Source organism: Phalacrocorax aristotelis, chromosome 8 (genome assembly GCF_949628215.1).
Source record: "Phalacrocorax aristotelis chromosome 8, bGulAri2.1, whole genome shotgun sequence".
Taxonomy (NCBI): Eukaryota; Metazoa; Chordata; class Aves; order Suliformes; family Phalacrocoracidae; genus Phalacrocorax; species Phalacrocorax aristotelis.
The window spans coordinates 46,069,602-46,094,374 of NC_134283.1; the positions used below are offsets into that span (position 1 = coordinate 46,069,602).

Genomic DNA, 24,773 nt, shown 5'->3' on the forward strand with positions numbered 1-24,773 from the left:
CCCCCCAACGGCCTGTTCCGCCTGACGTGAGGTCAGTTCCGGTCCTCTCCCCGGGTCATGACTCACGTGACCAGCGCCGCAAGCGGCGCGGGACGCCCGCGCGCAGCCAATCCCAGCGCGCCTGGCTTCCCTCATTCAAAGTCGGCGGGCGCGGCGGCCAATCGCGGGGCGCTCCCGCCCCCGCGCGCGCTGACGGGCGTGCGGGGCGGCCAATGGGGCGCGGCGGGGCCTGGCCGGGGCGGCAGCGGCAGCGGCTGGGCTCGGCGGCGCTGCGAGTCGGCGATGGCGGAGCGGGGCGGCGGCGGCGGCGGCGGCGGCGGCGCGGGGGCGGGCGGCGCCGAGGGGGAGGCGGCGGCGGAGCGGTTCGGTGGCGAGCTCAGGTACCGCGCGGCGGCGAAGGGCTCTCTCTCGCGGGGCCCCGCGGCCAGGCCCGGCCCGACCCGGCCCGGCCCGCGCGCGGCCCTTCCCGCAGCGCCCCCGTGGGCCCGGCCTGCGCCGCGCTGCCCCGGGCGGGCGGCGGGGGGGGGCAGCGGGCCTGGGCGCGGCCGGCGGGGCGGGGCCGGGCCGCCTCCATTTTCTGTCCCCGCGTGCGGCCGGTGCCGGGACGGGCCCGAGGGAGCGGCCGCTCTCTGCCCTGGTCCCGCTCCGGCTCCCGGGCGTGGGGCCGGGTCGTCGGGGCGCGGCGGGCGGTGGGTCGGGGCGCTGGGCGGGCCTCGTTGCCGGCTGCCGGCGCGGCCCCCGCGCCGCCCGGGCCCGCAGGAGCGGGGTTCCCCCTGCGGCCCGGTGCCGAGCTGCCGGCGCGTGGCCTTTCGCCCTCTCATAACCTTTGCTTTTTAAATTTTGAGTCCTCATGCCAACATTGGTGTTGCAGTGGTACCAAATAGTGGGCAAAACCGTTTTCCTGAGAGCGGCTGGAGAGTGTTTGTTGGTTCCAAAGGTGAACGTTTTCTTCTATATGTACGTTTGCGAAGCCCCTCGTGTAGAGGGTTGGGGGGTGCAGCGGGTTTAGCGCGATGGTTGGAGTTCAGACCCCACCGTAGGTCACGGATATGAAGGGCGTAGAGGGCTCTGACAGACACTCGTGCTAGAGAATAGTGAAAACCCTTGGCACGATCAACAGCCGTTGCTCGAGAGGCTTAGGACGTAGGTGCAGACGGGAGTCTGAGTTGCAGGTCGTGTTGAAGGAGCTCTGGCAGGTCTGGATGTGCTTCCACAGTGCCTGCCTACCCTGAGCCCAGCTCTAGGTTATTCCTTTCCATGAGTGAAAACTAACAGTTGAGGACTCGCAAACTTGACTTGCAAAGGGGAAGAAACTGTTGAAGTAGTTGCACACTTAACTTTCTTTATTCAAGTGTGGCATTTCTTCCACACCCTTTTGATCTTTATTAGGGTTTTTCCCTGTTTATTGTAAGAGTCAATTTTCCCACAGCTAAGCGGCAAAAAACAATAAACTTTGTTTCCCTTTGGCCTTATCCACAGAATGGCACAGCAGCAAGCACTGAGGTTTCGTGGCCCGGCTCCCCCGCCAAATGCGGTCATGAGAGGCCCGCCACCTCTTATGCGACCGCCTCCGCCTTTTGGTATGATGCGAGGTCCTCCTCCACCACCTCGCCCCCCTTTCGGACGTCCTCCGTTTGATCCAAACATGCCTCCAATGCCACCTCCAGGAGGGATTCCGCCACCAATGGGACCTCCACATTTACAGGTAAAGAATGGGAGATTGTCTTGGTTTGTTGAGTTGGGATTTAAGGATTTTTCTTGTTTGTTTTCATGTGTGGAAATAATAAGAGGAGACACATTAAAATGGATGAAATAAACAGCAGGGCACGGTATTATAAACTCATGCATACCTGTGGAATATAAACACAAATTGTTTATCCCCTTGAGGCAATTCTAATTTAATCAATTACACAGTTAAGGTACACAAACCAACAGAGTCTTTACTAAAACCTGACTTCGTGTTGGTGCCCTGTGGCTGTGTCGAATGCAGGATTTGGCTGTGCTCGGACTTCTGACTGCCTCAGGGCAGGCACGTGAAGTACGCATCGGCCTCGTAGGGTTGTCTTGGTTGTTCTGCCTGTGTTTGCTTAGCGAGGTAACGATGGACGTGCATGAAGACCGACACAGACGGTGCAGCTGAATTTCATGTGGGTTCCTGCACCAGCCACACCTGCCGTCGCCGCGGTAGCTTATTATTACTGATCACCAAGTGATTGGTGAGGTGGGCAGGCAGCAATTCTGAGAAGGAGGTATGTAATCAGGAACCAGGTATGTTTTGCTTCAGTGCTGTGTTCAGGAGGGTGCATTGTTAGTAATGCACCAGAAATTGTCAACACGCTGACAAAGAAAAATGTAACTTTTGGAAAAAAAAAAAAAGAAACCTAAGAGCAGGCACAGTGTTTGACTGGAGCAGCTGCAGGCGCTCCTTGTGCTGACATAAGTTTACTTTTGGCAGATGGAGAATGCTCTTTAGCTTATGTTTGTTGCTGTTCTGTTTGTTTGTTTAAAACTTAGACCATTCCTAGCAGCTACAGGGGTAATATGAGCCCGTTGGGCTCGAGTAAGGTAGATTTGTCTGCATTTTATGGTGATGTGTGTTTAAGTTCTTTTGCCTACGTTTCAGAGACTCTGACAGTTTGAAAGGTACAGCATGTTTGTGAATGAGAAATGTATTGTTTTATACACGTTGTAGGAGTACAGTGCTATTAGAGCAGTGCAATTACTGTGTGAGGATGCAGGGGGTCGAGAAGGAGGTGAATAGTACTGCCTGGTTTATAAATAATGGTTTAAATCCACCATTTGCAATAGAATAGTGAAAACTTTAGTGCTGTGAAATTTATTTTAAAGTGTAGGGGTGTGGGCAAGATGCAAAAAGAACATGCTGGTATGGGTTATTTCATGGTATTTTAGGCCCTGCTTTGCATATGTTTTTTGGCAGTGGGGCTAAGGGAGCTTTTTTCCACATTACTCCCAACGCAGATTGGTTCACTGTGTAGCTCTGCAGGCAGCTTTGTGTGGAATGGAGGGAGCGGTACGAGAGGAAGCAAAGAAGCAGCCAGAGCAGGAGCAAGGATTTAAGCTGGACTTCATCTGAAATAAACTGACATCAAATTGTAGTTTAATTTTATGCGCTATCATCATCCCGAGCACAAGATTTAAAGAAGAAACCAGTGCATGTTTTCCGTAGCTTTTTACTCGACCGTAAAGCATGTTGTTGGAACTTGGGAGTGCTCAGGGAGGTGTGAAGTAGCTGTTCATTTTATTGAAACAGTCTCAGCTGAACAGAAGTCCTGTGGAACTGAAGATTGAAACAGTACAGTCTGAGGGATGTAAACAGTCCCACTCACCTCGTTGAATGCCATCTTTTCCTTTCATTCAGTACTAGGGACCTTGTTCTGTGGTATGTTTTCATGCTCAGCTTAAGTTTATTTAAGAGTGTTTCCACCTCCTGCGTCTTTGTTCTGGTGCTTTATGATCCCATTCTCCCTCTTGGTGTTAATACTTGTGTCCATGCGCTACCTTGAAAGCGCTGAAGCAACGAAGAGTGTCGGACTGTGCCGTGGAACTCAGGCTGAGAGGGGAGAACAGGACCTTGCTTCCTTCTCGCAGTTGCAGGAATCAGCTGGAGTTAATTTGAAGCCCCAAGCCCTAGCTACTGTTGTCTCCTTGATTTATGTGTTTGATTTGTATTCTGAATGTGCTTCAGCTCTCAGCTGTTACATCATAGCTGTTTTATCGTGCCATGCAGCAAGCGTGTCTTCTACAGCTCATTGCCATACATGGAATCCATGCGCCAGGCATGTCTACGTTTTTCATGCCGTGTCAGCACTGTGCTCTGCTTTGCACCAAATATTTGGTTTTTAGCTTCTCATCCTGTGTCTGGTGCAAGGGGAGACACGATGTTAAAAAGGTCCTGTAGTAGGAACAAAAGAGAGAGTGTGCTTAGAGCGAGGCTGAAGGGCATTCTGGATCCCCTGGCTGTATACCTGCCGTCCCCTCCTCGCTGCCCTGGAACAGCCTAACCCCCCCTCCCTTCCCCCCACCCAAAAGCAGCAATAGCAGGCAAAAAGTGAGCTCTGCTACATTCTTTTTACAGATTGTAGCGCAGTAAAGGAAAGATCATCTCGTGGCCAGATGGAGGAGCTGTGGAGAATAAATAAAGAAGGAAAGAAAGGCTGTAGTTACCTTAATGGCTTTTTTGTGACACTGGATTTCCTGCACACGTCCCAGCTTCAGCAAAGCCCTGGTCTTGGCGCATGTGTGCGTTTCGCTCTTGGGCCTGGCCGTTGAGTGCAGAGCTACAAGGCTTTTACCAGCAAGCTGTCTTGGTATTGCCTTTGTGAAGAGGAAATCTTTTGCATCACAAGTTCAATTAGAATTGGAATGATGGAGATAATTAGGTCAGTTGTAGGCGTATGCAGAATAAGTTAAAGAACTTGGTGGATTTTGTCAACTGTCTCTCATAGGGAAGTGTTCACTATACTTGTTATGCACAGGAAATTTCAGAACAGTACAAATAAACAAGTGGAATAAAAGAACTTGAGGTACCTTGAATTTGAAAGCAGGCCTTCAGGTAACAGTGGTGTGCAGGGCAGTTCTGGTTTTCTTATGATAATGCAATAATGAAAATGTATTTTTTTTTTTAAACTAGCACTTGCTGGAGTTTTAGTTAATGGGAAATTGAGAAGTGTAATGGGTTGTAGTGAAAGCCACTGCTCTGCTATGCTAATGAATGGATGCTTGCTTATAATTTTTTAAAATATATATATTTCTTCACTAAGAGGGTAATTGTGTAACTGTTCAGTGGTATATTTGATTCACAGCTGGGGGTGTCTGGGTGGCAGTTATTCAGAAAAAGCTCTTTCATTCTCTTTCTCACATTGGCATATTTTCACCTTTTGAGGAGAGGAGTTTTCTCTCACCCCACTTCTTTTCATGCCACTTTTTTTCTCACGCACTGCATTTGTGTTGGCATCTCAGAAGTGAAATGCCTGTTGTAGCTGTTCTGCCATAGGTGGCGGCTTGTCAGGGAGCACGTTCTCTGAGCTGGTAGCATTAGGTTGTTAAAGAAGCTCTCAAGACTGGTAGAGTTAACCTTACTATAGTTGTACTGTCATCTGCTGCTCTAATAAAGGAAGACTCTGCTTGAAAATTGTATTATTATTATAGTCATCATCATGATCACTATTATTGTTGTTATATGCCTTTAGAGACCACCATTTATGCCTCCTCCCATGGGTAGCATGCCACCACCTCCCGGTATGATGTTCCCTCCAGGAATGCCGCCTGTCACTGCCCCTGGAACACCAGCAATGCCCCCAGCTGAAGAGATATGGGTAGAAAACAAAACTCCAGATGGCAAGGTAAGATGGTTACCAGAAACAAGGAAGTAATGGGTGTTTATTGCTCTTGTGAGCACGCTGTCACACACAGTCTTGCACTGTGGTAAAACTCTATGCTCTTGTCTAGCATCTTATTAATTCTTTTCAAAACAGGAGGAACCGGATCATTTATAAATGCTCCTCCTCCAGATAAGCAGTTGTTTGATGGTAACATTCTTAAATCGTAGGTCTATTTCTATAACGCGCGTACACGTGAGTCAGCGTGGACCAAGCCAGATGGGGTCAAAGTCATTCAGCAGTCAGAGTTGACGCCGATGCTGGCTGCGCAAGCCCAGGCCCAGGCGCAAGCCCAAGCACAAGCAGTAGGTGCCTCCACGCCAACCACCAGTAGTCCTGCATCCGCAGCGTCTCCATCCACGTCCTCGAGTACGCAGTCCTCCACAACCTCTACCACAACCACAGCCACTTCGGTTTCACAGACGATTTCCAGTGAGTAACTGAGGGTTTCTCGAGCCTTGCGATGGTGGGGATGCTGCTTGGGGGGAATTACTGCAGCAAAAGCTTGGTATCCAGGAGGAAGTTGTTTCAACAGAGAGTGGAGCATGAGTTTAAAGTACAGTATTTAATCCAGAAGAACCTTGCATGCGAACCTCTTATTCCCCCCTTCCCAGTCTGCAAGAGTCACTTCAGAAGAGTAATACTAGATCAGTACGCAACCCTTTCTCTTTAGGTCTTTGTACATTTTTCTTCTGCTGTTATCCCATCATCTCAAAGTTACTGTGCATCCATTTCCTTTTGACTATGGATAAAGCTAAATGGTTTTTAAAAGCATCTCACAAGAAAAGTTAATCCAAGGTAGGAGTTCTAGTTGTAGCAATTTCCTCTTTGTTTCCAGGACGGCCTCTGTTGCTGTAAGAGGCTGGCTCTGAGTGCTGCTTCCCAGCTGGGGAGAGGGGATTCACTGCAGAATAGGGCTGCTTCTGCTGTTTTACTTCTCTTAGCTTCTGACTGAGCCTCCTAAGTTCCCATGTGCTAGAGTTGCACAAAAGAGGAAAAAGTCCTTAGAGCCATTGTTGTTCACTCCTGACCTTGGAATAATAGTCTCGAGGTAGCTGCTGTTTACATGGGCTGAGCCTTTGTTTTTAAGGGTTTGCCAACTGAGGGAACTCAAGAGGAAAGGGGACTGAATTTATGCAGCATGCACATAATGCTTGTTTATCCATTGTATCTGCATATAATATATAGTGTGATTATACTATGCTTTGCATATATATGCTAACACAGTGCCTCTAGTGCAGAGCATCTACGTAGAGGCGTGTCTTACGTACTGTTTGCACACATGAGCGGGTCACCAGCAAACAATGAGTAAGATCACCTAGCATGACCACAGCGAGGTACGCTTGTTAAGGGACAGTTTGGTCAGCGTTGCCGTCTGCAAGCAGGGTGACCGAAAGCATGACGTTTATGCCACTCAGGAATCCCGTTGTTTAACAGTCTTGACCATTGTAGCTGCGCTGGCAAAAACGTGTGCGCTGAGTCAGGCCAAAGAGTATGCAGAAGATGAGCAATTGCTGAACTGTTCCAGCTCCAGCTGTAGTGTATAGTTGCATCCCCTGAAATTATTTCATCCTTTTCCTGTAACAGGTGAGACAAGTCAAGCTTAACTCACCCTTTAACCCAAACTTTAGAGATCTGTGTATGAAAGGGAATAAAATTTAGGTAACCCTCAAATTATGCTTTCAGTTAACACTGGAGGGAGGACAGATCATTAGAGTAACAAATAATTTGTATTGCTCAAGGCATTTTAGGGCTTTTATTTAATTCAAAAGGTAACTTACTACTGCGTTCAGCTGCTTTATTGAAATGTGATCTACTCTAACCATTTTGCTGAGTAACAAGAATCGGGTGGGAGGTGAATGTTAGCTTCTGGCCTAATGCCAGGCTTTTGGGTACTGATCCTACTTTTGGAATAGCACTTTCTGCACCTTCTCTGAAGCAAAATTTCCTAATATCGAACGCTGAGAGTCTGTTCCACTTCTGCCTGTTCTACCTGCTAAACTTTGTCCCTGCTTTCAAGAACTGTTACTGTTGGTGTCTGTGCCTAGGTGATAAAATTTTTATCATTTAAAATAATTTTATAACTCTCAGACTTGGGCTGTGAGAGAAAAAACCTGGGACTTCTGGCTGAGCTTCATTCTTGTCTGGTACTGATTTGACTTAGGCCTTAAAACAAATCACATACTGACTGTCTGCTCTGTTTCCCTAAATTTTAGGCAGTGCTAAGAACTTTCACCCTTTCTGAAACACTTAACAGATCAAAAATCTTGATTTAAGTATGTTAATACTGGTGTGTTATTGGGAATGCTTCTGGTAGGCGTTAAATACTGAAGAAAAAATGCACAATATGCTATATATAGTATGGTCATAAGCTGGTGTGGTTTCTTTTTTTTTTATATAATTAGCTTATTTTTACAAGTTCCTCCTCCCCTCCACCAAATCCACAGTGTAGATTTGCAAGGCTGGTCAGCAAGTTTAATCAGTCACGCCTCTAGTTCCTGTTTGCCAGTGCTTTGATACGCAGCACTCTAGTCTCAGTTAAGTGCTGATTTCAGTCATGCTGCAAGGATTATAGAATTGAATGCTAGAGGTGTATTTTCCCACTGGGAGGCACTGAAGACCAAGAAAGTTCTTGCAGCTTCTGAACAAAAGTACTTTCCTTTTCCTTGTTTATTTACACATATTTTTATTGACATTTTTCCGTTCTTGGATCACAGCTCAATAAGCATAGTTTTAGACAGACTGTTGTTGTGCACATGCTGCTGCAATTATTGTGAAAGGCAGAACCTGTGTTCATTTAACGTAAGAACAGTCTCTTTCCACTTGAAACTCTCTGTAACATTCCCTTCCTATGTTTCTGAACAGGGATGCAGAGGCTCTACTTGTCCTTTGGTACACCCTTGCTACTGATATAGAGACTTGTTAGGTGTAAACAATGGGGCCAAGTAAAATTTGAAAGTTACTTTCTTTGTGGATATTTAATGTTGTCAGAGAAGGCAAAGGTGTTCTGGTCCAAGAGTGTCTTCCTGCTGACTATATCTAAGCATATCTGCTTACCTAATATCTGTTGGGAAACAGAGAGCCAGTATGTTTGCGGCAAATATATTGTAGTGTCTGAGATACAAGGTGTTCTTTGTTTTTTTTTATCAGCACCTACCACACAAGACCAGACCCCGAGTTCGGGTGTTTCAGTTGCCACACCATCAGTCAGTGTTTCAACCTCTGCTCCTTCTGCTACACCTGTGCAGACTGTACCCCAGCCAGTCCCACAGACATTGCCTCCTGCAGTTCCTCATGCAGTACCTCAACCAACTGCAGCAATTCCTGCTTTTCCACCAGTAATGGTACCTCCATTTCGTGTCCCCCTTCCTGGCATGCCTATTCCACTTCCAGGTAAATTGGCGAACTGTAATTGTCTTGTCCGCTACATGTCCATGTTGTCAATTTGTTTGCACTCATGTGTCCACTGTGTACGGAACTTGCCTGAATCCTCTCCACTCAGAGTATTTTTGAAAGAATTCAGGGTTAGCAGACAGACTTTTTAATTAACGGAGAACTTGAATTTTTTTTGACTGCTAGTTCTTTGATACACATTCTGATATACATGTCAGAAAACATGTAAACCTTTTTCTTCTAGATGATAGGGCAGTATAAGAATTGCACTAAACACTTTTAGTATCATGGCACATGTCTATCTTGTCATCCTATTTTAAAAAAAGTGAGCTTCTGGACAGAATCCATGTGTGACTGAGAATATTGTAGCACTATATTTTACTAATTGCAATATCGCTATAATTTTTTTCTACTTGCTTGATTTAGACCTTAAGTCTTGTGCATAAATATTTGAGGACATGGATTATGGCTGAAAGAAATTAAAAGAAGAAAATATGTTTATGAGCAGGAAAAATGACCATTCAAATGCGTTACCCCAGAATGATGTTAGGTGTTCGCAGCTATCAAGTGTGACACAGAATGCTTGTGCAGAATGTGGAGGTTTAAGCTGAGGACCATAACGAAGGCATTGAAGATGCTAGGGTATTACGCATAGGCTTTAGATGTGAAAACCACTGAGAAGAATCTTAGATGGCAGCCCACTGGTTCCTGGGTAAATCATATTTTCTTAAGTTTTTATGAAATATTTAGATATTTAAGGAACTAATTTTAGGCTGGCAAAATTTTGGACCCGACTGCTGCGGAGGTCCTCCTAAGAGGCCATTAAAGCCACTCATTGCTTAAAGACCATGTTTCAGTTTGCATGGATGCAGTTGAGTTCCTGTTCTAGTACAAAAGTAATTAATGGATTTTTTTCAGCATGCAGTAGCACTAAATATCTTCCAGGGCTGATGATTTTCTGTTGCAGAGGGAGGTTTGAGACCCCAGTTGTATCAGATAGAAGTTAGTTTCTTATTAGGAATTACAAAGAATCAGCTCTGAGCAGCATCCTCACATTTTTGACTCTGTACAAGCTGAGCGAGGTGATTCCTTCCCTGTGTCAAGGGAAGCCTTTACCTTCCATTGAATCGGTTGGATGAAAATTAATCCTTTATAACACTTCTTTGATAAAGAATATAAACATCAAAGTAGTTAAAATGGGTATTAGTTCTGCTGACTAGAAGAGAGGACCGACTTTTAGTTGCCTCTGCTTTTAGGATAGTCTTCAAAAATAACTGGGCAAAGCTACTTTTAATCTATAATTTGCTTGAAAAGGAAATAGCAGTGCACTACTCATTGTTTTAAGAGAGCAAAAAATACTGTTCTGAACATGATACTCAAGGCTGAACGAAATATGGATAAAGGATAGAAGGAGAATTCTGACGTCTCTGTGCGGTTTGGAAGAACAATGAAAAGGGTTAAGCCTTAAAGGTGGTCAGCTGAATGTCCTTAATGGCAATTTCTGACATTGCCAGCAAGGGATCAGCATAGAGTGGGGGGTCCTTACACACCTTTGAAGGATATAATCATCTACTCAGGTGTGACCTGTCAGGTCAAGTGTGGATGGTCAAAGCAGTAGAGAAGAGTGCCAGTGAAAATGAGTACACTGGGGTGTGCGCTTGGGCTGGGTGTTTTCATAAACTCTCAGTCAAAAAGTGTTGTGAGTAGTGCAATACAGAAGGAAAGACAGAGTAAGAACGTCAATCTTCTTAAACTTGTTCTTGGAAGTTATTTTTTTCAGAACTTGCCAGTAGCGAGTCTTAGACCCTGGCCTCTTCTGTTGTCGCAGTGAGATGAGCCTTTTGCGTGGAAAATATGCCGTAATACATGGGAGGGATACCCAGCCGTAAAGTGCGTGCTTCCACCAACGCATCCAGTTTGTCATTTTGCCTGATTACAGTATAAGATCAGTCTAATTCTGTCAGCTAATTCTGGCTTGAGTTGATTGTAGTGGTTTATAAACACTGTACAAGAAAAGAAAACCTTTAAAATATTTTACCATAACAAGAAACTGAAGAGAAGTCAAAATGACTTCATGGCAGTATAAGGTAAAGTCAGAGGCTTACGAAGTTTTACTGTATAGGTGTTTGGGGCTTTCAGCACTGGATATAATATCAGCCAGATTGCTTTCAAGTTACAGAGGCAGAGCTGAACAATACCATTGTCACATGACTTCAAAGTTAATCTCCGTATTATACTATAGTAAGACGCAACAATGGAAGAGTTGATTAGTTGATATCTCGTAATCTCAGATCTTAAAAAGTAAGTCTGCTTTCTCTTAATTCATACATTAAAAGTTAGTTGTATGTTTGAGAATGAACTTGGTAGAGGAAACAGCTTGGGTATTTGCTGAGTCTTATCTGCGCTGCAGTATCTCTAATTTCAGAGCTCCCGCAGATGGCATTATTTATACTGACCCAGTTTTAAGACATGCTGTAACTTCCTTAACAAAACGAATTTTCAGATTCATTTTCAAGTACATAACATGAACCTTCCCTCCCACCCCACAAATTTAGACAAACACTTCATTCAGTGCTGTTTGAGTCAATGTTTGTGTCTCAATTCATACTTTTTTTTTTGATAAAACTAGTTTTGGATTCTTACACTGAGGTGACTATTAAAGAACATTACAATTCTGCCTTCTCAGAAATATTTTTTAAAATAAATTGGCAATATTCCTTTATGCTTTCCATACTAGATCTCTAATGAAGAAAAACTGAAATTACTTTGGTTGTAAACACAGGGGTTTAATTTCACTTTGCACTGGAGGATTTCCAACCTCAAATGATGGAACTGAAACCGCGTAAGGGGAAGTTTCTGAAGTATTTCAGTTTCTGAGTGTCCAGACTGGACTGACGTAGAGAGAACTTTTACTGTTTCCTTCCACACCCTAAAATGAAGGTTTTTGGAAATGCATTTCCCTTACCCCTGTCTAATTTCCTCCTGAATTTTTGCATCTAATCGAAGAGGATTAGATGCTTCCCTCTTTGTGGCCTTTCTATGTCATTTCCTAATGAGCTGAATAGCAGAACTGTGCATGATGCTACCTTTTTGAGGGCTAGTTACGCTGCTTTTAGAGCATCTTTCAGCTCGTGACATTCTTACTAATGAAAAATAAAGTTTGCTGCCACTGACCTAGTGCAGCTTTGCATACCTCGGTTCGCAGCTTCGTTGCGTTTCTTTCTCTTTTCCCCCCTTCTTCCACCTCCAGCCTTTCCGTAATGACCCTCATAACCTCAGCTTTCCCTCTGGGCTGAACTTGGCTGTCGCCCTGCCACGCCTTGCTAGTCTGGCTAGTTTAAATCTGTCCTTCTGCTCTTACCGCTGCTTTCTAAAGGCAGCAGTAGACTGAAAATAGCAGAGACCATTACTTTCACTTTGCTGCTGCTCCCCTGATGGATCTGTCTGAGCAAAGGCTGGCTGTGGAAAACGGCACCGTTAGTAGAATATTTTCCCATGGTACTGCCCTACAAGGAGATCTGAGTTCCGCCTTGAATGAACTTAAACCCCTGAGTCTTCATTGAAATACCTTTCTTTTTAATGACATCCCAATAACTTGCTAAACAGCTGGTTTAATGTAGGCAGAAACTGTTGCTGCAGCTTAAAATTAGTTATATATTTGATCTGGCATAAAATGTTGGCACAAAAACAATTCACGTTTTCTTGCTGGGAGGCTTTCTCATTGCCAGCTGAAAATGGCATTCCAAATTGTAGCATGAAATCTGTAGCATCCAGACTCCCAGTGGTAGCTGACATACGATGGCAGCTTTCCAACATGCTTGCTTATCCATTTTACAGGTGTAGCAATGATGCAAATAGTCAGCTGCCCGTATGTAAAGACAGTCGCTACCACCAAGACCGGTAATTTTCAAAACCATCTTAGTTCGTTTTGTCTGTAAGTTGGCATGGTAGTGAATGTTGTTGTTTATCTTTTATTTATTTATTTGCTTCCCCAATTGAATGAATATATATCCTTTATTTTCAAAACCAGTATAAATGCAAATATCATATTTGGCCAGGAGATAACTTTCCCAAATAACTGTTAGTGTTAGCTTATTTTATACAAACAATCCAGTACATTTTTCTGTAATCATTGAGTTCTGTAATAATTGTGAACCTCTTCATGCCCATACTTAGTTATTAGTTTCTCGTGTGTGGATTTTTGTTTCTCCTACTTCCACGTGTATAGTGACATGATTGTGCTCGCATGTTGGTGTGTGCGTGTATGTGCGTCTTAGTATAAATTTTCATTTTTCAAATTATGGATTTAAGCAGTGTCACTTACTGAAAATACTTTATGGCAATGTGTAATGCGTGCTTTTCCATTGTTTAAAAAGATAAACCTTATTAATATAAATATTAAAAGCTCAAAATTATGATCTTTTAGTTCTAGTTCTACCAATTGGTTTTTCTAGAACTTGTTATTCAAAATACGTTCAGTATATCCATTTTGTTGGGAAAAGTAGAGAAATAATGGGATAATGTAGCATTCTGGCTTTCATATCTTTGGATATTTACTTGCCATTTTGCTTTAGGGTGTGAATAAAATGTTTTTTCCAATCAGTCTTCAATACTAAACAAAACCGCCACACAATCTGAAATTATTTCATTCTCATCGGTTTTTATTCACGGCTCTGAATTAATGTTAACTTTTTTTAAAGTTAGGATTTAGGATTTATCAGAGTTTTGCCCGGTATTGTCTGGCTCAAATTCAAGCCACTGTTGTCTTTTTTCAAGAGCAATAGGAATATTTCTTAAAATGGCAGCATAATTAAACAGTGGAGTAGATTTTTTTTTTAAAATAATTACTTGCTGTAGAGGTCTAATAAAGACTTTTTTAATAAATAGAGCACTTAATTTTGAAGTGTTTAAGCAAATGTCTAAAAATTAACAAGCTTTGTGCTATGCAGAATTACACATTACTCTAAAACAAAAAGCGACCTAATTTGCCTGGTAACACGGGCATTACTGGTTGTAAAACACAGGAGGGAAATTTAGTAACAATGCATTGCTTTCCAATTTTTAAAACAATATGTTTATTTATATAGGTTGATTATTTGTAAATTAAGTCAGTGAAGTGCTAGGTTTTGGTTCTTCAGTACTTCATTGTCACTTACTGTTTTACTTCCTTTTTTCTTTTCTTTATTCCCCCTACCCCTTTTTTCTTCTGTACGCAGGTGTCTTGCCAGGCATGGCCCCTCCCATTGTACCTATGATCCATCCTCAGGTTGCTATTGCCGCTTCACCTGCTTCGTTGGCTGGAGCAACAGCAGTCTCTGAGTGGACAGAGTACAAAACAGCAGACGGAAAGACTTACTATTATAACAATAGGACTTTGGAGTCAACGTGGGAAAAACCCCAAGAACTGAAAGAAAAAGGTACTTTTTTTTTAATATAGCTGTATACTAGGCAAAATTGGTTTGACTACTAATGGTTGTGTTCAAAAATGTGAACGAGAATATTTCTAATCCCTTATCTCCCTTAAGAATACTTTGAAACCCTGATTATAAATATCTATTTGAGTTGCTCTTGAGCCTGAAAGTTATAGTTTCTTTGTTTCCCACTGTGTCGCAGGAGTATTTGGTTCTAGAGTTGCTTCCAAATCCTGTGACATTTGGGTAAATGAGTGTTTCCACTCTAGAAGAAAGCAAGTACTTTATATACTCACATGTTTGAGAAGAGCCCAATTGCAGAAAGATAAAAAGAGAGGGAAAAAATTGGTTATTGTCAAGACTGTAAAGCAGGGAAGAATGAAGATCATTGAAATGCTAAATTTCAGATCTTCAAAAACTAAGTATGTAAACAGATTTGGAATATGAGTAAAGAATAAATTATCTCCCCCTGTCTGCATTCCTAAGTCATATTCTGGTCATACTCTGTGACTTGTGTTTATTTGAATCCACATTCTATCCATGGGTGGTGTTACGTTGGAGAGAAATTGTTCTTGTATCATAAATAAGGAAGAAGGGGCAAAAATTCTGTGGCTTTTATTCAGTTTATAAAGTCTTTTAGGAAAACAAATCCAGCTGGACCCAAATAGTTCTTTCTTTTATTGCCTGCTGAATTTTTCAGTTACAAAAAAACCTTTGGGCAAATTCAGAACACTTACACAGTCAGCTAGTTTAATACCCATCTTCCTAGTAATTCAGGTTTAAATAATAGGTCGTCTTTTTACTGAGATAAAAACACCTGAGGCAGCAAATATCAATTTTCCTCAGTAAAGATCGTACATTTTATTTTTATTAAGTGGGTACAGAGCAATCCTCAGATGATTCTTCATGAATTTTCTCTGATTTTAATCTGAAAATTAATTCACTGTTGCACTGTTGGTTGATATTTTTATTAGTGTTTCAGCTCTTTCTTTTGGTACACTTCAGTTAGCTTTTTAATATAACAGGCTGCCTTACAATATTTCCTTTTCCAGTTCCAAGTTGACCTTGGTGCAGGAGATAATTGTGTCTTTATAAGCAGATGCTGTAAAGCCCGAGAAGGACAGAAAGCGATCCAAATACATGCAAAATAAGTTGTGCTTGGAAAATCATACTGATAAAAATAAATCTGTTGTGGTTCTATAATGGTTTCTTAATAATATGAAGAAAAATTCTGTCTTTATTTAGAAAAAATGGAAGAGAAGATTAAAGAGCCAATTAAAGAACCTACAGAGGAGCCTTTACCAATGGAGACAGAAGAAGAAGAACCAAAAGAAGAACCTATAAAAGAACTTATAAAGGAGGTAAAAGACCTTGCAACCAAATAGTCGGTATCGCCTTTTTGAATCCTACATTCTACAGGTGTGGATGCATCTGTAGACCAGGCATGAGTTCTTAAATTCCTGGATTGATTTTGAAAGCCTTCCTTTTTGGACTCATAGGGGTGTGTTTTGGTGGTTTGTTTTTTCTTTTTGTTTTTAAATGGGAAAATAGGGCATTTAAAAGAAAAAGAGTGAGTTAAGAAATTAGTAAGAACATGAAAAAAGTAAGCTAATTACATAGACGTGATGTTCTCGCTGATTTTAAGGTGTTCAGCAAAATGAAACTTGTCCTGAGTGTGTGAAATCTCCAATAGCTTTTTCTCTACTTCTTTACTCTTTTATTTTGGAAGATTTTGAAACAAAACAGAAACGTCCTCCATGTGCTGTAACTGATAAGTTCAGTCTGTCAGGGACACATGTCCTGGAAAATGTAGTGTTTTCATTGCAGTAAACAAAACCAACTTTTTTCTTGTAAGGCGTTTTGTCATGCGGAGAAGGCATAGTTCTGAAAGGTGCTGAGGTGTTTGAATGAAAATTAAAGGTTTTATACTGATTTCTGTGACTTTCAGTGTAGCTTAGTAGGCAAAAGCATAGAATTCAGTTGCTGTTTTTTATTACCCCTCTGTCCTGTTTATTTCTGAGATAGTGACTAGTTTGCTTATTTCTGTTCAAAAGTTATTGCATTTTTGACCGTTTTGTACTACCTGTCTCACCTTCAAGTATATTAATTTTAAGAATAAATCAAAATTTCTTTGAGAACCTACACCCTTGCCCCTATATTCAGGCCATGACTCAAGGATTCATGCAGATCTAGGAAGGCATTTAAATAAGGCTTCACTGAAGTCACAGTTAAGTAAATACTTAGAGGTTTTCTGAATTGAGATTCTTGAATAGCAGTTACTGTCTGTGTGTTGAAATTCCAATGCTTCTGTTTTGAGCATAGATGAAGTGTAACGGTGAGATGTTTGTAGCATTGTTTCAAAATACATTTGCTTGTTTGAAACAAGTTAGTTACGTTATAATAAGTAATTAGCGAGCTGTCATTGCCTGAGTCCTCTAACTTGTTTTTCCCTTGAGGAGCCGAAAGAGGAAGAAATGACTGAAGAAGAAAAAGCAGCTCAGAAGGCCAAGCCGGTTGCAACCACTCCAATTCCAGGAACCCCATGGTAGGTAGTGGTTTCCCCATGGCACTGAAGCATCGTTTCTCGTAGCCACCAGGAAGGTCGCTGGGGAATTAGAACAAGGAACAGTGTGTGAAGATCCTGTTCTTGGTACACATCTGTCTCAGATAATGTGGGATTCCTCCAGCCGACACTGTTCTCACAGTGCCAGCACTCATAATGTGCAGTGGGGTGTGTGCGTGGCCTTTCTGCCACACACTAACCGCGGTCCTGTGAGGTACGTTACCAGTATAGATTGTGTGTCATGGTCCCCCTCATCTGCCACCGATTCCTCCTGATCTGGTATGAAATACTGGCAAAAAAAAAAAAAAAAAAATCTTTGACTTCTTTTGCCCCAGTGCTTTGCGGATGGAATGGGCATGGTTGCTGGCCAAAACAATCTTCCTGCCCCCACACTTGGCACAGATACTCATCAGGTGCCTACATGTATAATGTCACGATGAGGTCACTCTTGCTATAATGTATGTAAATCGTCTTTGTGCGTTTGGATGACCACGGTAAAAATCTTACTGATGGGAGAGAGAGATTGTTTTAATTTTTGCAGTTTAGCCATTGATGCTTTTTTTATTAATGTTTGTTATTTAAAACTGTCTCCCTTCAAATTATCTCTGTGGTTCCTTCATCCTGTCATTTATAAAATTCTGGTAAGGCTATTAGGTTGCTTTTTCTCATATTTTGCCGGGCACTGAAGAGATAAGGTACATTTTATCAGAAAATCGGATTCAGCTAAGATGTTTTTCTAGAGAAGAATTGAATGTACTGCAGTTTGTGATAAAAAGCATTTTTAAAATTGAATTGCATTTCCAATGTGCTGGCAGAGACACGCAGTAATTCAGTGCCCTGTTCGGACAGTAGGAGCGTCTGGTAGTTGTGCAGTAAGTATAACCTGGATCTGTCTGTGACCTTTATGCTTGCTTCAGTCTTTGAATATGGTAATGGGTATACAGAATGAAGGAAGACAGAGGTAACAAGGCTTCCTGTCTGTTAAATTTCTAGGTGTGTGGTGTGGACTGGTGATGAGCGCGTTTTCTTCTATAACCCTACCACTCGTCTTTCCATGTGGGACCGACCAGATGACCTAATTGGAAGAGCTGATGTGGACAAAATTATTCAAGAACCTCCTCACAAAAAAGGAATGGAAGAAGGAAAAAAACTTAGTAAGAGCCATCTTACTGCCTTCCTAACAAGTCTGAATACAATTTATCACTCACTTTGTGCTGATTTGCCAAACTAGTAACATTTAAATAAGTAAGAGAAATGTAAGGATATATTGAAAAGTGTATAGCTTTGGAATTTAAGGCGGCTGGTGGGAATGTGGATTTATGGAGTCCTTTGGAAAATATCAGTCTATTGAAGAACATAGATACTAACAAGGTTAATTTTTTTTCTAAATGCCAACAGGCTGAAAAAAAAACTCACAGTTTTTATTGACTAAAAAAAGGGACTGTGTTTGTTTTATAAGGAAGAGGAATTTGGGGGCCAGAAAAGGTTAATCATAATGTACGAATGGGCTCTCGCAGAAGAGGATTTAACTTAAGAGAACGTCGACTGGAATACAGTTTTGGAAACAGCTGCCAAGAGCAGAGAACATTCAAGAGGCTGCTGAGATGAGACTTCTTTCTGGCATGAGTTCTAGTAAATGATCCTGGGATGACATGTGGGCTTGGTAGTTGGAGGAGAGCAAAGTGCAAGTAGGTAATCAGGAGATCCAAATGTGCTTTTATTAGGCTGTTTAGCCTGAGGGTTTCTTTTCCCTGGAAATAAGAGGTCAGTGTTTGTCACTTTAAATACAAGGCTGGCCACAAATCCATTAGTCCTGGCACCAAATTCCGGTAGTGTAATTCTGCAAGCGACTGAAAACTGTATGTCTTCCTTTGTCAGAAAATATTATTGCTACACACATTGTCCTCTGCTTTTGCACGAGGCTTCATTTGTGATTTACAAGCTTTTCATAGATAAAAGATAAAATCTAAAGTATTATTGAAATCTGTTACAGTTAGAGAAGAGCATGAATCTACAGAGGAAGCAAACGAAGACGAGCCTATTAAAATCAAAAAGCGCAAGTAAGTTTGCTTTTTCAGTACAAAATGGTCTGTGTAGATAACATAAGTGAAGTTTTTCATCTGAGCAGTGTGTATACTGTTAGCAGAGTAGAACAGTGACTAATGGGACTGGTGAACACAATCATCACCTTTCTGCTATTTTACTCTAGCAGCTTGAGTATTTGATATTTCTCTGAGATAGCTGAAATTCACGTACAGAGGAAATAGCGTCTGCTTTCGAAATCATTCAAAGTGGGAATGATGGTATAAGTTGGTGAATCCAAGGAATGCTTTGAGTGCAGTTTATCTTAAATAGTTTGCTTCTGTTGCTTGTTTATCTACCTTGTTAATTTCTGTGCACGAGCTTTTGTTGCCAAAAAATCCAGCCATGCAGATTTTCATAGTGATTACTGTTTTCGCTCTGTTATAAAGGTTTAAGAGTTGTTTAGGTCTTTTGGTCTGTATTGCCTATTGGAAGTGATATATGTCACTTCTGTCCAGGTTACTTACGCGCACTGTTTTAGAAGTAGTTTTAGCATTTTATTTATTATTGTGTACTCTTAGGGATGATCATAAAGTTGTTAGTAGTTAGGGCTTTGGGTTTGTTTGGGACAAAGCGCGTTTGCTCTTAGTAAATGTAAATCAACAAACAGCACGCTTTTTTCCCAGAAATGCTTTGATGGATGAATGTGTCAGTTGCGTTACAGCACTTTCTGTGTAATGATTGTAAATTATTCCCAATTTGAACTAACTCCCTTAGTCTTAGTCTTTTCACAGGGCCTCATGGGCTTGAACAGGAAACAAGAAATTTAGTACAGCTAATGTAAAATCTATTGCACGTCTGGTGAGACCATTGAATACAACCAGAATGTGCTAACTTCTTGGAGTCATTTGTTGGCACTGAAGTTATTGAGAATACCCTGGTCCTTGAGCTCTTTCAGTACGAAAGCACTTGTATCCACGTCTCAAAGAATGGCTTTCGTGATTTGTAAGCCTACACTGCTGAAGTAATCAGTTATATCCATTCTGTCCTGGTGTCGTTCAATTTCTGAGCTACAGGGTTGACATATTACTTCCCAAGTTATACTCTGTGTTTATTTTTTTTCAGGAAAGATGATAACAAAGATATTGATTCAGAGAAGGAGGCTGCTATGGAAGCTGAAATTAAAGCCGCTCGAGAGAGAGCCATTGTCCCTCTGGAGGCTCGGATGAAACAATTCAAGGACATGCTTCTAGAAAGAGGGGTTAGAGAAATAAGCGTGTGTGTGCGTGTGTGAGAAGGGGAGAGAGGGAGGGGGAGGTTGAGGCAGAGGTCTCAATTCTTAGCGAACTCAGAACCTGCGGTGCGTTATGTACGGAAAACAATCTCATCCTTTCTCTGGTTAACGGATGCATTTGGTACAAGACTCTGTATTTCAAAGAACGTTACAATTATAGCAAACCTTCTATTTCTAAGTAACTGAAATTAAACAGTATCAGGACAGACTTTTTTCCCAAGTTAAGTAACTACCTAATTGAAAGCTGCCGTTGAAAATAAAGAGGACACACAAACTGGACACATCCTTAATGTTTTGGAAATGTGCCTACATGAGAAAAGCAGTAAGTTCCACTCTGGTCTGTACACTTTTATGCTTAAATGGGACACTTTTTGCTTTTAGTTAACTAAATTTTAAATCTGCTTGATACCAATCAGTTTTAATGAATAAATTAGGCTGTTAGAATATAAATTTATATAGTAACTTTAAAAAGCAGAAGTGGTTTCAGCTGCCTATGCATCTTTCCTTTAGTTTCAATAACTGGATTTTATGGGGTAGTTTTAATAAAGCTTATTTATCAAACATGTTTAAATCAATCTCTTGTAGCAGAACTGTTTACACTCATAACATTTAGAAAAGGCACAGAGCAGGCATGGGATATAGAACACAATCTCGAGTACATCTTCTGGGGTACTTTGCATGTCACCCATATTAATTAAATGTGTTGTCATTTAGAAGTTTTCAGTGCCAATTAGGGTTGAAGCTTGCTATGGCAGCCTCCGTCATCTCTTAGAGATGAAAACTTCAGGATGAGTTTGTTTCCCTCTTTTCATCAGATATACAGTTTTGCTTGAAAACTATAGGAGAGCTTCTGTGTATTTGAGGAAATGTAACCATTAGTTAAAACCTGCCTTTTTTTAATCAAAGGTCTCTGCTTTTTCAACATGGGAGAAAGAGCTGCACAAGATAGTTTTTGATCCTCGTTACTTACTTCTCAACCCGAAAGAAAGAAAACAGGTAAAAGAGAAGTCAAATTCACTCCCCATCCAGACACAGCTACTACAGGCTTTATCTAAATCATCAGCCTGCTGGTTTTGTTCCTGCTCCCCTTCCAGACTAATCAGTGTTGCAAGGGATTTTTGTTACTGTTAGGGTTTGTCTGGAAACAGAAGGAGGCAGCAGGAAAAGAAGTGAGTTGATAGTTTTTATTTTTCCTGTGGTTGGAAGGTCTAATACTTTAACACAGTGAAAGTTGTATGCATACAGAGCTCTCCAAACCTGAATGAAATGGTGAGAATTTGTCAGTATCTCTTCAAAATACTGGCATAATGAATATTCTTTTTATTTAAAAAAGTGTTTGGGAGAAAAACTAAGGCGTGTTCTTACTGTTAAGCAACTTCTCACTCCAGAAGCTTTTCTTCAGATGGAGGTAGGGAGATGGAAAACCTCAAGAATAGAGGAAGTGTCTGCTGTCTTAAACGTATGACCCAGAAAAATGTTAACATAACGTGAATGTGTAAGAAATTTCTTGGCAGGTCTCAGATTATGTGTTTAGATCCAGTATACTACATGTTTAGCAGATTGGAATAATTCGCATGTTCAAATACGAAGAGTCCCTAAACTTTCTTTCTACCTCGTCTATGTTGGCTCTGTGGTGAGAGGAAAGGAAATGGGAGAAAAGGAAAGAAATGGGATTTTTCCTCCCTCTTGCCTAGAGCTTATGTGGCTTCAGACTTGTATGGTTTTTGTCGGTGACTGTTGTTTCTGTAGGTATTTGATCAGTATGTGAAAACCCGAGCAGAAGAAGAGCGCAAGGAGAAGAAAAACAAAATAATGCAGGCCAAGGAGGATTTCAAGAAAATGATGGAAGAAGCAAAGATTAATCCAAGGTAGGAGCTTCTTTCTTGTTCGTGTGCGTAAGCTCTATTAGACAGAAGTATGTTGGGTGGTGTTAGGTAGGTTAACCTCTTTCAAAACGGGCAAAAAGAGAAAACTCATCAGATTGTTGAATTCTTCTTTTGCTTGCTTGTAGTCACCTAACCCATGAAATAATAGAACTTGTGATTTATAACGATTTACATATTTTAAGTTGTTTTGAAGAAATCCCCAGCATGCTGTCCAGATTATGAGAGGCCTCATGATCCACCACAAGTTTTCTTCAGTAACCCTGTTTCTTCTTAAGAATATTAGTAGTCTCTGGGAAGTACTAGGGAGGTTTCATCAGTTTGGAGGGGGCTGAAGGGATGGTTTTTTTTCTGGTTACGGACTATGTTAACAATATGATAGAATGTTCTGGTTGCTTTAATATAGAAATTATTACATACCCCTCATATTCAGACCTACCTGCAGTGATAATAGCAAGGTGATGACAGTGAATGTACTAACATTCAAGATTTTATTGCTAGAATTGTTTGTTTCACAGCTTTCTCACATAGAGTTCATGAAATATGTGCTTACGTCACCAGACGAGCTCTAAAGCATTCTCTTTCAGCATCTCTTGGCTTATCTGGCACTAATTCTTTTGCAGTGAGAACTCATTTGTTTCACTTCAGCTTAATCTTTTTCAGCGACACGTTTTGGAAATCTGGTGGAAGCCAGTGTTAACTTTTAAGTTACTTCAAATCCAATTAATAACTCTTATTTAAAACACCTGTCTGCTCATTTAGTAAGGGTAGCAGTTTCAACAGTAGTAGGCTGGGAAGAATGGAGGCGTGGAAATGTAAGAAAAAGTTAATCAGTAATAAGTTTGAATATATAATTCAGAGAGCAACACGGACTATTACGTTAGCTTTAGTATCCTCAGCTCCCAGGCTATCTCCAGTGTGACATATTGGGACTGACTCTTACCTGATTACGGGTTGGGTGGGAGAGAGAGTTCCAGCTGAAATACTGTCTTGTTTAATCTTATCCTTTGTCTTCTGGTTTCAGTGTTTGTCTAAAGATATTGCTGTACTTCTGTGAGTGCCAGACTGTTTTTTTTATCATCTGTCTCAGTCCAACATGCTCAAGAGTTTGTGTTCCACTTCACTTAAACAGCTCTTGTTCTTCAATATAGCTGTACATTCACTTTCTAATCTTTTTGAATAAGCTACCAAATTCTCTTCTTGTTTCAATTTACCCTACAGCAACAGTAGGCTGGATTTTCCAAGTCTAATTATTTCCATGCTGTGATGAAAACATTCGTATGATTATAAGTGTCTCACGTATTCTTGGGGCCAGATTTGCATCAGAGCTTGGAAAAAGCACAGTAGTGGTTTTTTTCGAGGTAAGTGGCAGTACTATATCTACTGCACAGATTGGAATCTGGCCCTGGAGGTGAGAGAACAGTCAGGGAAATGCTATGGGGATAATGGGTTGAAAGCCCAGTATTGCTGCATCTGCCCATAGTGTTTAAAATTTCTTCAACACCGTGTGTTTTAAGGTTAGGCTATACAATGTTCACTGTAGGAGGAAAAGTTGATTCAGCCAGTGTTCTATTGTGACTAATACCAAAAGGTGATTTTCTTGGTGAACTCTTAGCATGGTTTGGCTGCAAGTGAATGCACGTAAAATTTTCAGTTTCACAGCGGTGAAATACCTGGACAGGCTGGTGGCTGAACTGCTAACCCACAAAAAAGAAGATTTTTGTAGACAACTGAGTCTTTTTCATTTCTTCTTCTTGGTTGCATTGTAATCTCTTCTCCTACACCTGCGCTTTCTGCAGGTAGCTGTATCCAAACAAACAAACTAAAAAACCCCTGTAAGTCTCTAACAATACCTTTCATGTGCGTGCCTAAACCTGACTCCTTTCTATAGAGTTCATTGATCAAGCATCTCTATAGTGAGACCATAGGATGTTGCCTTTTTTTTTTTTTAAATTGTGCTCTGGCATGTATTCTAGCAGAAGTATGTCTCTGCTGAACCTGCTTCCCAGCAAAGACAGCTCTGCCAAATGAGTTCACTTGCCATTTTGTTGCAGAACTACTTTTAGTGAATTTGCAGCCAAGCATGCTAAAGACTCGAGATTCAAGGCAATTGAAAAGATGAAAGATCGAGAGGCCTTGTTTAATGAGTTTATCACAGCGGCAAGAAAGAAGGAAAAAGAAGATTCGAAGACCAGGGGTGAGAAGGTAAGGTGACTTTTTTTAGTTCCGGCTGTGTGAATGGTGTGGGTCTGAGTGAGATGGGACAAAGCCAGTGCGTGGTTTCCAGTGGGCCCTCTCTGAGACACGGTCCTTCTCTTTCCATAGGGGCTTTATAATGTAAACACGTCACGGATGTTCCTTTGGTTTTTCTGAACTAACCGTTTTAAGTTTGCAGGTATAATGACTTTTAGAGTATATAGAATTGAACTTAGATCTGTTGTGAAGCTGTGTTTACTTAATCACACTTTCTTTTATTTTCCTAAGCAAGTAACGTTATATTCTTAACTGGAATAATGCCTGGTTTTTTGTTTTTTGTTTTAAAGTTATATTATCCTGAAGCATTAAAAGGAAAAGGATTCTTGTCCTGTTTGGCTGGACCCCCAGAACTGGCCATTACCTCTCTGTTCTCTCAGTGGAGGCAGTAAGAACTTGCAATTCTCTGTAGGGTACTCCGTTTAAATTTCAAACAGGTTCCATATCTTCTCTTTCCATCTAAAAGCTAGCGCTTTAGTGACTTTTTAATCTTTCAGTAAATATATCTTATGTATAAACCGCTGCTTATTAGAATTAAAGGTCAGCTATTAAAGA

The 24,773-nt window shown here is 41.4% G+C and overlaps 1 protein-coding gene across 10 annotated transcripts in view; it reads left to right on the forward strand.

Annotated features, from left to right (window-relative positions):
- Positions 1-217: 217 nt before the first annotated feature.
- Positions 218-24,773, forward strand: part of TCERG1 (transcription elongation regulator 1) — a 35,394-nt gene continuing 10,838 nt past the window's right edge. Inside the window, exons 1-15 of one of the 10 annotated variants that reach the window (XM_075103044.1) lie at positions 218-380; positions 1,480-1,705; positions 5,211-5,363; positions 5,570-5,831; positions 8,550-8,792; positions 12,630-12,692; positions 14,009-14,209; positions 15,449-15,564; positions 16,660-16,748; positions 17,760-17,920; positions 18,760-18,826; positions 19,914-20,049; positions 20,989-21,078; positions 21,832-21,950; positions 24,020-24,170. In XM_075103044.1, coding sequence (XP_074959145.1) covers positions 283-380; positions 1,480-1,705; positions 5,211-5,363; positions 5,570-5,831; positions 8,550-8,792; positions 12,630-12,692; positions 14,009-14,209; positions 15,449-15,564; positions 16,660-16,748; positions 17,760-17,920; positions 18,760-18,826; positions 19,914-20,049; positions 20,989-21,078; positions 21,832-21,950; positions 24,020-24,170 — 2,175 coding nt within the window. In that variant the 5' untranslated portion in view covers positions 218-282. Of the gene's footprint in view, positions 381-787; positions 938-1,479; positions 1,706-5,210; positions 5,364-5,569; positions 5,832-8,549; positions 8,793-12,629; positions 12,693-14,008; positions 14,210-15,448; positions 15,565-16,659; positions 16,749-17,759; positions 17,921-18,759; positions 18,827-19,913; positions 20,050-20,988; positions 21,079-21,831; positions 21,951-24,019; positions 24,171-24,773 lie in introns of those variants that run through there. The other 9 variants (XM_075103035.1, XM_075103038.1, XM_075103036.1 and 6 more) reach the window with 9 other exon arrangements.